At 41.5% G+C, this 11,614-nt stretch overlaps 2 protein-coding genes across 2 annotated transcripts; one reads left to right on the top strand and one right to left on the bottom strand.

Moving 5' to 3' along the window:
• The first annotated feature begins 706 nt into the window (after window positions 1–706).
• LOC133908242 (mitochondrial import receptor subunit TOM7-1-like) lies at window positions 707–1,306 on the top strand. The gene has a single exon (XM_062350245.1). The coding sequence runs from the start codon at window positions 795–797 to the stop codon at window positions 1,041–1,043; it is 249 nt and encodes an 82-aa protein (XP_062206229.1). The 5' UTR covers window positions 707–794; the 3' UTR covers window positions 1,044–1,306.
• A 644-nt stretch (window positions 1,307–1,950) lies between these two features.
• LOC133908241 (beta-adaptin-like protein A) lies at window positions 1,951–9,968 on the bottom strand. Its single transcript, XM_062350244.1, has 11 exons — window positions 9,622–9,968; window positions 9,017–9,533; window positions 7,277–7,401; window positions 6,995–7,193; window positions 6,404–6,632; window positions 6,134–6,300; window positions 5,827–6,036; window positions 5,282–5,392; window positions 4,998–5,174; window positions 3,604–4,062; window positions 1,951–2,690 (listed from the first exon to the last, which is right to left on the bottom strand). The coding sequence occupies exons 1-11, from the start codon at window positions 9,819–9,821 to the stop codon at window positions 2,400–2,402; spliced, it is 2,685 nt and encodes an 894-aa protein (XP_062206228.1). The 5' UTR covers window positions 9,822–9,968; the 3' UTR covers window positions 1,951–2,399.
• Between the last annotated feature and the right edge of the window lie 1,646 nt (window positions 9,969–11,614).

Genomic DNA, 11,614 nt, shown 5'->3' with positions numbered 1-11,614 from the left:
TGGTCCGCCCCGTTGGTTGCAGTAGTGCTGATCCGGATTCTGTTTAGCACCTTTTTCCTTCAGTTGAATAATCGGAACCCAAAGTTACATGACGACAGACGAGTGTGGTCAACTGGTCATGATAATATAAGGCCAGGTAGGTAGTACGAGCATCATAGAAGCTGCACTAACGTATGTCCGCAGCTCTTCTATCTTCGCGTAGGCCGTAGCAGAGGAATGCGTCGAAAAGTTGACAAGACTTCTAACGCAGCATTAGTGTTCATCGATTGATACGCGCACCGCGCACATTGTTGCCATGCTCGTAAATGGACGCGTGCGATTCTTCTTTTTGTTGAAAGCAAGCATTCATGATGACTCATCACGGTGCAATCTCATCGAAAAAGGTAGATATAGACATTTGCAATTTGCAAATCGTTATCGTACGGCATCTCAAAGAAAAAACTCTTCTTCGTACGGGCTCCACGTATTTGATCATTTTCAGAGGAACTCCTCAGCACATATGATTGATCCATTAGAAACGTAAGTCCAGAATGTCCAGCCCAATAATACGGCCCAGTAAAAATTGGCCCATCCAAGTAAAATTGTCCCAGCCCATTATAAAAGCCCGGCCCAGTAAATGGTCCTTTTCAGAGTCGGCCAGGTCTTCCAAGGGACCTGCGATTAGACCCGACGGCCCACTAACCAACCAATATTAACGCGAGGGCGCCTGCATCAGTCATCAGATCGAAGAATCCCCAAACGCCACAGCACTAGGGTTTTCTCTCGGCGAGTCGAACCGAATCCAGGCGAGTGCCATGGCGTCGCGTCCGTCGCTGAAGCCGAAGCCCAAGGGCGGCAGGGGCGGGAAGAAGGCCCCCGCCGCGGCCGAGGAGGACCAGTCCTCCGCGGCGGCGGTGGCGGTGCGTGCTGTGAAGGAGTGGACCACGTGGACGATGAAGAAGGCGAAGGTGGCGGCGCACTACGGCTTCATCCCGCTCATTATCGTCATCGGCATGAACTCCGAGCCCAAGCCCTCCATCGCCCAGCTCCTCTCCCCCGTCTGATCCGGTCCCCCACGACAAGGCCCAGATGCGGTGGTCGATCCGTGTCCTTTCGCAGTAGATCATAGCTAGTGGTTGTTTTGGCATGTTGCTTGGATCAATGAAGGTGGATGGGTTCTTGATGCTTCTGTGAGGAGTTAGAGGCTTTTGCTATATGAGAATAATTTTTATGGCAGGATTTGCCTTCTATAGATCGGACCAAATCATGTTAACTTTGTTATATGGATCTGCTATTAATGTGATGGTATGGTCTACTTTCGTGTTCATCTGTGTGTTCTCTTTCTGTTTTTATGCGCCTATTGCTTGTGCCTGATGTTTTTATCAAACTGCTTCGAATCAGTAGTTTCGGTTTTGGGATCTCTATTTTGTGGAATCTGGCTAGTTTCAGCAAACGTCTGTAGCGATTCATTGGGAATATCTATGTGAAATTAGTGCTTGTATGTGATTCATAATTGGCTCGTGTTCGCGCGGTACTTGGATCTATCGTCGTCATAACTTGCAAATCGGCAAGCTTATTACCGTGGGGACTGCTCATTGAGCATGTTTAATGCTGGTAGTAAGGAGCGACTTGGTTGCAGACTGCTTGTTTGGTTGCAAACCTGCTGTGGTTGCGGCCTTACTGAATTTTTATGTTTGGTTGCAGACGTGCTGTGGTTACGGCCTTCCTGAATTTTGATGTTTGGTTGCTCGGTTTATTTTGTTGTTTAGAGCTAATCTGTTTATATAGGCGAGATCAACCTTTTGTCTAGAGTGAATAAACATGCGTTTGCAGTGAACATTATCCGAGGTAAGCCTATATGCAGTGAACCTCATTTTCATGTTTATCTACTGTGACTATGTTGCATACATGAATCCGCAATACCAATGCGTAGCAAGCTCTTAACGTGGCAATGTACTCAACAATGCGAAGTGGTCGAATGAACAGCTTTATTGCCTGTGCAAGTAAAAATAACATACAGGAAAGGCATATGTTGTTTCTACATCCTTTGAGAAAAAAGGAGGTGATATTCACCTCCAGAATAGGCCAACACCATCAAACCAGTAGAACCCTGAACAAACCAGTTGTTCCTCTGGATCACATACAAATGCTAACTTCTTCGCCCTGAGGACACAAATAAGATAACCCCCACTAAAAACCAGCGTTTTTTAGTAGACAAACTCCAGCGTTCTCCTCCTTACTGAATTTGCTAATACTGTTAAGCCGTTGAAGAGCAGATTTCCTCTTTCTCCAATATTTTGATTCAATGTAAACTGGAAAAGCTTGCTCAAACTGCTGAAGGCAGCATACTGTGGACATACAGGGGACAAGGCAGAAAAAACTGTGGACCAGTGCATCACCAAGAAAGAAAAAGCTCAGGATCAAGAAAGGCCAAATTTGGACAAGACTGACTGAAATACAGTAGAGAATGCCTCAGCGGCAGCGCCATCATCAGCCTTAATTTTGAGTTGTGCCTTTGCTGATGCCGTGTTGATGATACATTCTACGAGGAAGAAAGTAGTAGCCCCATCTTTCTGAGCATAGAAAAAGAACTTGTAGTTTGGAGGCTGGCCTCCTGAAGCAATACATTGAATGTAATTGCTTTGCATATGACGAATGAGTGATTGGGGATTCATTAATGATGCCGCTCCTTGTGGACTTAAAGAACATTCCTGTCAAATACAACGAAAAGCACAAGAGAAGAACACTTAAGCAAGATCAGGATGGTGAAACTGTAGCTCAACATAGAACTAATTTTATAATTTTGATCCGATACAAATTTCAAGGCAAGACTAGTCTATTATTATTACATATATTAAAGGGCCAAGATTTGAAGCAATTCTAGATGACAAGTTATTGTAGCCACTGTTCATATGGGTCCCACGTACACGTACATACATATATACGGATACATATACATAAATATATACATATGTGTAAGTATACATTTTTTTTGCGAAATTCCAGAAAATAGCGAAAGTAATAATAGTTATATTGATAAAATCAGCTGAAATAATCTAAATGCATAGGAAAATATCTAAAACTCAAAAAAATATTAAACAAATTTAGTTAGGTTCATATTACTGTCGTCTACATGTTGAAATTATGTGCATGCATGAAAGTACCTACTGTTTTTCCTATAATTAAATGAATGTGTTAAATATTGATAAATTCATAAATAAATATTGAGATGCCCAAAATTGGTAAACCCAATTTTTTAGTCTTCTTTTGTCATGCTCTGTCCAACAAAAAAGGGGCACGGCGTAGGCGCACCAATCTGCCTAGTATATTAGATAGCCGCAGCACCCAGATTTTTCGTTCATTAGGCTACCTTGCTAAAATTATAAGAATCTTAAATTGGGCAGATTCATTTCTCGGAACAGGAACTGCTAAGTTCAGACTCTTCACAGACTAATTTTATCCAAAGGCACATAATAGACAGTAGCAACACCCGGGATTTCACACAGTAGACCCAAGTGCTAAAACCCATGGGACACTTGACCAGGAAATGAGAGAAGGCCATGTGGAGCATGTTGCACAACTGACCATCAGGAAATGCAGGGAGAAAACCTGAAAGTAACATACCTGAGATGACGATAAAGCCAGCCGGCCCCATTTTCTCTGGAACGTACCAGGATCCAACACAGGCTTTGAGTTGAGGGTAAGGGCTGGAGGTGGTGGGGGTGCTGGAGTTTCAGAAATACCGAGGCCAAGTAGGTCATCGAGACTGAAGTTTGATTGTGAGGAATATGTTGGTCCACCAGCATTTATTAGCACCGTTTCAGTTGGTGTTTGTGAACTTAGCAGTGAAGGGCTGATCAAGTCGGAAGGAGCATTGTATGTCGAGGTGGAAGAGTTGTTGCTGGCTCCTGTACCATTGTCCTCCTTATCTGAAGTACTTAGCAAAAGATCATTATCATTTTCTTGATATCTTTGTGCAGAAATAACATTTTCTGGAGCCTCTGCTCCAACAGCCAAGTTTGTAAGATCTTCTGAATACTCAAATGGCCCACGATGCTCCTTATCTGTGAACATGTAAGATGGCTGCAAAATACAGAGATGTTAGTACATTTACATAAACTTTTAAATAACAGTAAAGATAATAGGAATTTGTGTAGCTGCCTAGCTAAGAAAACATATGCTCTTATTTTATCCAGTACTTGTAAAATTCATGTCATAGAAAAAATACGAACAGGTTCATCTTTCAATAAAGCTCAACAAATACAAAATCCATACATAACAAATGACATGAACTCTATTCGAGTCACATGAACTAAATGGACCACAAGCAAGGGGTTGAAATGTTGCTCTTTGCTCTCGTAACCAGCTTTGCAGTTGAAGACGCAAAGAATTATGACAAATGGACAGCGCTAAGTTCTATGCTGAATGGTGCTGACTGCTGAACATACGCTATTGCCCAAGTTCCATACTGTTCTTCCATGCAAAATCATTATTTCATAGCATTTATTTGAAAAAAGAAACACAATTTGTTGGGAGCCAAGATGGTTTTGCTCGAAACTTATTATTAGTTTGACAATGTCATTGAGACAAATTGGTTTTTCTCGAAACTTTTTACAGTCAATAATCAACCAGAAACACAATTCACAAACCAACGAGCAGTATTCAGAAAATTGCTACTTCCAAAACCTTTCCCTGGCATATGTTGGTTGATATAAAAATAAATAAATTTCCATTGTAACAATTGCATCTGTTCATGCTTTGCTATGCAAAAACAAATCATCAGATTTCCACAACATAACGAACCCCAGGACACAATGGTAGCCAGGAGAGGAAGAATACTAAAGAAAAGGTTGCAACATGCAAGGGTGAACACTGAATTTGATAATGACGGGAATGCAACGAAGTCCGTAAGCATCATAATATGAATATTCAAAATGCAAAAGTAAAGGAGTCCAGCAATGGCGTGATCAGTATTCAAAATTTGTAACAAGGGTTAAAAGTCAGATTAAACTGTGTACCTTCTGATATACAACTGACATACTGTTGAATTCATCAAATATCCGATCTTTGATTTCACTGCTCTGTGTATCTGCAAATACAGAGACAGCTTGCTTGGGAGGGTTTACTACATGTTCTGCTACAGCAGGATCATATTGCAAAAGTCTGTAGTAGAAAAGCGCTCGGTCATGAACATCCTGCAACAAAGTCATGTTTAGCTAGAGCAGCATTCTTTTCACAATTTTTGTAAAAACGGTATGAGTAATCCAATTATCACTGTAGAAAGAAAAGGTTCAATTCAGACCTGGTGCGTGTCAGATAGACCAGCAGCTAATGTGGCTCCTAGTGCCTTTTGCGTCTCAGGTGGTCTCTTAAAGAAACATTTCATCACTGCAGTTAGTAGATGCAAGCGAACCTGCAAAACACAATATCACTCGAAAAATGATGTGGAGCGCAGCAATGAGTAGCAAGAATGACATTTCAGAATAATGTTAAACAACTAGGTTCAAGATGGCAATTCAAACAATGGTAAAAAATAGACCCAATATGCAAGAGGAAGTGAATAGCACTCATGAAAGTACAAAACCATACCTTGCACTAATTGATTAGACTTTAAAGTTGTTACTAATGCTTTAGCCCTTGTCTTCCATATGTATGCTACTACTATTAACTTCAGGACACAATGCAGAAGAGTCCCCCCCCCCCCCCAACGCAAGGTAATTTACTTCGTTAATTTGGTGCAAATTTAAGAATATGCTTATAACTCACCATAACACATGAAACTTGGTGGAAAACATCTTAAGCTATGGCGGAACATGAACAGCATAAAATAAGGAATAACTGTTGTACCTCAGGAGAGTGCTCTTCATCCCAATTTTCAACAAGACTTTCAAGAACATACGGAGCATCATGCATGTCTTGTGAATATTCTCCTAACATCCATATGAGAGCTGCTTTGCCTTTTGGCTCCTGAATATTTTTGCTACTAATATTTCCAACAACAGCTATACAATCATGGCTCCATTGAGGGTATTTTCTTAGAAGATCTTTCACCAAGACCTACATTATAGTATTGTATTCAAGAACAACACGATGATGCAAAACCAAATTTGAATGTGATCCTAAAAGATTGGACCATGAGTGAAGGATGCATTACAAGAGTTTCAGCAGTCACATAATCCTTGTCCATTTCAAGAAATTGTAGAAGCCTATCCACAATAGCGTTAACATCATACTGCTGCAGTGCAATTTTTCCCACTGCACGGATAGACTCCCTTGCAATTGGTACATCAACATTTCCAGCGTATTCACACAGTTCAGTTACTGGTAAAAGAAAACACCATACAAATATTTAGAAAATTATGGCAACTAATGAGTAACAATATGTAACATCTTATAATAAGTAGAAGTTGAATATCTGGTATACCAATTTCATAGGTGTTGCTTTCATTCGCTATAGCAGTCAACATCTCTAGTTTCAACTTCTTCACATACGAAGGATCGCTAAAATGGCAGTAGAAACTTTTGTAGTCCGAGGAAAATAACATCGGAGCACGCGTCACCAAAAGATGCAAATGACATAGCACAGAGTATGATTGTTCAGGACTTCCAGCACCAACCAATGTTAGCAGAGGTGCTTTTATGCGCTCATAAACCTAAAATGGAGGATTCAAACAGAGATTAGGAAGATTCTCCAACCAAGGCCTTATTAGTCTTAAAAAGTATACAAATGAGATCACATATGGAATCCACAAAATACAAGAATATGAGTACAGATAAATTGTTCTCAGAATGAAGAAATTTTCAGACCACATGAAGTTCCAAATAACAGCTCTATGTACAGCTATTGGTTATGTGAAATGGCATTTTTAAGTGTAGCTGATTGCATAAACGTGTTGGGACTTCTACTGATGTAAGCAGCCTAATTTTTCTGCGTGAGCAAGATTACGCCTCTCGGCCGGAAACAAAACGTAAGATTACATCTCTGGCAATATAATGATAGTAATAAACTGTGCACCTGTTGATGAACATCAGTCATCGACATTGTCAAGTGGAGAAAAACTTTGATTGTTGCCAAAACAACAGCTCCATTTGCATGCTGAAGTCTATCCTCAAGCAAGTTCATTATGTCAAATATTTCATTATTATCAGAGGGTAGGAACTTTGACGCCAACTCAAGAACAAAGCACTGTGCCCACTCACTGAACTCTTTGATCCTGCAATTACAAATTGAAAGATCAACTAAATGCACGTACGGAGTGTTGCTAAAAAGAATCTTCAGAGACAGGTTGAAATCCACCTGTTTAGCAGGTAAAATACCACTGGCTTGCTATAAAGTGTCTCAATCTCCCTTGCTGCTGCCTCTGAATTGGCAGCTTCTAGGGTCCAGATCTCCTGCAATGCATGCAGGCAATTGGCAACTACCTGCAAATTAACCAATGTAATCAGAAAAGAACGGTCTACCCACAAGATAACATTAAAATTTTAATTATCATTTAAGATCCCAGTCAAATTGGGCTATCCAGTGAAACAGGTCAGAAAGTCAGAACAAAGTTAGGCCATCCTCAAGACCTCATAGACTTATAATTGGCACACAGAACAAAGTATGAAGCTGTATTTAGAAATCGAGTATAACTGCTCCAGAAAATGACTAACAATAGGTAAAACTGGTACCATAAAGGCAAACTCAAGTATTCCACCAATAGCTTCTGCAGTGTACACAAAGAGGTGAGTGCAGTGAGTTCCAGTTCATTTATTTTCAAAAAAAAAAATCTTCTAATGTCCTGCAAAATGACTCAAGAGCACAACTCAAAGCATCCGCAGCATAATGCGAGAACAAATATCCAGCAGCCCCTAGCCAGTATGTTCTGGCAAGAAATAATACAGACAACAGAACATCCACTATATTTGAAGACATAATGCTGCCAAGGAAGGTTTCTTACTGACTATGTTCACCTACAGTCAACAAAACGTCCTGGCCAGCATTCAACACCCAGCAACATTTATGAGGGCCATAAGAACCAACTACTTAAGGAACAAAAAATACGATATGATCATATGATGTTCTAGTTGTACGTGGAAAAGTTAAGATCTCTTTAAGCATTAACAGGAAGTTAAAAACATGACTAATGCTGTCTTTCTTCTTTATTAAAATATCCACAATGTCCTATCGATTTTGGGCACCATGGAAACACACATACAATCCTACAATGTTGCAGGCACTGTGAAAAAAGGGGGAGAACCAGCAGGACAAGGCCATTTTCTTCAAAACAAATCATTTAAGTAGAAAAGCTAGGTATATATTTGATATGGACCAGGTGAGGCTAACCTTGTGCCAGCTTCAAGTATACAATATTCTGTATGCATAGATTATATCTCAACTATATTGATTTGAATTACCTTATTCAAAAAGAAAAAAGTACAAAAGGACAAATAGTGAACACGAGCATAGGGGCATATATAGATCGCGGTGCTACTTATAGTACAATAATTTTGCATTGGAACTCGGCAAAAAATCTCTAAAGCAAAGTAATAAGAAACAATGAATTATAACCGTGTGACAGATCTCATCAGACATCGTAGGAAAAAAAGAAAATGATGATTACTGAACGCTTAATAGACAAAAAGAGGTAGGCAGCTGAAATATTTGGAACCAATACGATCAAACAAGTCAGATCAAAGTCAAATTATTTTCCGATTAAGTATATAATCACGAATATGCAGCTTCATTAGCAACTATCATTCACCTGTTCCCTTAAACAAGCTACAAAACAGATGGCAGCTGCATGCTGCGCCCAATTTCAAGCAATAGCTCCCACTGGCATGCAGTGCCTAAATTCATGAGTATAGAGATTGGCATCTGCGTGCAGTGAACTTACTTACATAGTTAAAGTACCAGGTTGAGTCCACAAAATGCACATATTTTTTGTGACAGTTAAGCAGTTGAACAGTCAGTTTGCGGCAGTAGTCATTTCAATTAACTAGTAACACGATCAATGCATAGTGATTTCATTAATCGGTTTGTATCAGGGAAGCTCACCTGCGCGTCAGGGTCGGAGAGCATGAGCGCCTTGAGCGAAGCAGGGAGGTCAGCATCAAGGCAGGCGGTGGCGGATATGTGATATAGCTTCGCAGAACCAACAGCAGCGATCATTCGGACGTAGGCGCTGGGGTCCTTAAGCCCGGTGGTGAGCGGCGTGACGAGGTACTCGACCAGGTTGGGGACGCGGAGGGAGCAGAGGCTGCGGAGCGCGAGGCCCCGGATGGTGGGGTCCTGGTCGCGGCAGTCGCGCTGGAGGAAGTTGATGGTGAGGAGGGCAAGGTCCGGGTGAGCGCGCGCGTGGGCGCCGACGTATAGGTAGCACATCTTCTTGGTGACTACGTCGGAAGTGGCAGAGCAGAGCACCATCTCCCCAAACGCGGCCGACACGTCGATGCCGGCCGTCATGCAGGAGATCACTCGCTTGAAGACGTCCCTGCGCTGGTCGTCCGCGTCGGGCGCGCGGCTCCCGGCCAGCTGCCGCAGCTGCTGCTTCAGATCCGCCACCTCGCTCTTCCTGCACTCACAGAATCGCCAATTAGCTGGTTATTTAGGGTTCGGGAGGCGGGAAGTTTCGGGAGTCGAAGAGGGAGAGAGCGGCGTACCCGGAAGGTTGGGAGGGGGAGGCCGACTTCGCCGCCGAAGGGACTGTGGGAGCCATGGCGGTGGCCGGCCGCGGCGAGGGGCTGGATCTGGCCTCGCGTGGGGGAGAAGGCCACTGCGACGAGCGGTGGTTTTGTTTGGTGGGAGCTTGGATCTGAGCTGGGGCTGTGAACGGAGTACAAGAGGCTGACAGGTGGGTCATGCAAAAGAATACGCCTCTGCTCCTGGAATACGTATTCAGGAGAAGGAATGGAACGGCAAGTAAACGGGATCCCCCGAAAGCCGCACTCCATTGCCCGAACACGATTCAAGCCACAGCCCCCTGTCGCTGGCTATGGCGGCGCGCCGTGACAGGGAAAGGGCAAGGCGCCGCGGGGGGCAGACGCTGCGCGACCTCTTGCCGGGTAGCCGACGAGGCGAAGCTTACCGGCTCCTCATCTTCGCTTTCGGCCTTGCTTTTCTTCGTGACTGGTGAGTGGTGACGGCAGAACCCCAATCTGATGCTTCTCCGCTGCTATTTCTGCTCTTCAATTGGAATTGGGGACTGGCCGTCGGTTGTGTGTGAGTCTATCGATCGGGGATACAAGTTGCTGCGATTACGTAATACGCATCCTCAATTATTGGACTCGTATTGGATGCCTAAGGGTTGGCATTGCTTTTGCATTGCGCACGCGAGTCTTCTCGTGTGACGGTGAGACTGTTGATTTTCTTCGGTTGAAATTGGGAATGTGATAGGTAAAATTTCAGCATCTGTTGTGTTAGTCGTTAACTGGTATTTGTTCGATGATGTTATTATAGTTTCTCAACTTGTATGGGTTCTGTAATTGAAAAAAAAAACTGCCTGAATTCCCATGAAAGGTGATTGTCGGACGCTTTTATGGCAGAAGCCCGGTGCACTATCTCCTAGCAGTGCTCATACATCCTAGGTTGAACAATACAGTACTTCTTTAAAGTTTGGGATAAATGCAAAAAAACCCCCAAAAGTCACTTGGATTTTGACTTTCCCCCCCAAAAGTTGTTTTGTTGCAAAAAAACCCCCCAAATGTTTGATTTTGTTGCAAAAACACCCCCAAAAATTCAAAAAAAAATTTAAAAAATCACAAAAAATTCTAAAAAAAACTAGAGACAATTATAAGAACTTTTGTGAAATTTGTTTTAAAAAATAATATCCTTTGCATCATATTTCATGGAGAGTAAGTTTAAAAAAAAAGAAAAACTTGCAACTCATTTATTAATTCGAGTTAAATGCATAGTTAATTATTTACTAATCCAAAAATCATGAAACAAAATTTTCTAGTCTTCTTACATGATCCTCTATCTTGTAAAAATACATGAAATCTTGAATTAGTTATTGTAACGTGCAGAATTGAGTAAATGTGTTACAGATAGATTAATTCATAACTAATCCATAACACCCCCAAAATTAGTGAAACCACTTTTATTAGTTTACTTAAACAATTATTTGTGTAGGAAAAATAATGGTAGACATGAAAAAGTTAAAATAACATGAGTTAATAAATGAGTTGCACATTTATCTTTTTTTTCCAAACTTCCTCTCCATGAAATATGATGCAAAGGATATTATTTTTGAAAACAAATTTCACAGAAGGTCTTAGAATTGTCTTTAGTTTTTTTTAGAATTTTTGAATGATTTTTTAGTTTTTTAAATTTTTAGGGGGTTTTTTGCAACAAAGTCAAACTTTTAGGGGGTTTTTTGCAACAAAATAACTTTTGGGGGGGAAAGTCAAAATCCAAGTGACTTTTGGGGGGGGTTTTGCAGTTTTCCCTTAAAGTTTAGGTATAGGTTTCTGTAGACATGTTTGGCTTATTACCTGTTCTCGGACTGACAAAAAAATGGTCTTCCAGAAGGAGAAGCCTTCCGATCTCTAGAGGAATCTGGGGTCTGTGTATTTGTCGAAAAGGTTCGATTCAGTGGCCAGTTAGTGTTCATATCATCCTCATTCCTCTTTTTCATAGCTAATTATCTATGTTTTA

The sequence above is a fragment of the Phragmites australis genome, chromosome 2, assembly GCF_958298935.1.
Source record: "Phragmites australis chromosome 2, lpPhrAust1.1, whole genome shotgun sequence".
Classification (NCBI taxonomy): domain Eukaryota; kingdom Viridiplantae; phylum Streptophyta; class Magnoliopsida; order Poales; family Poaceae; genus Phragmites; species Phragmites australis.
This window is presented reverse-complemented; position numbering and strand designations above follow the sequence as displayed.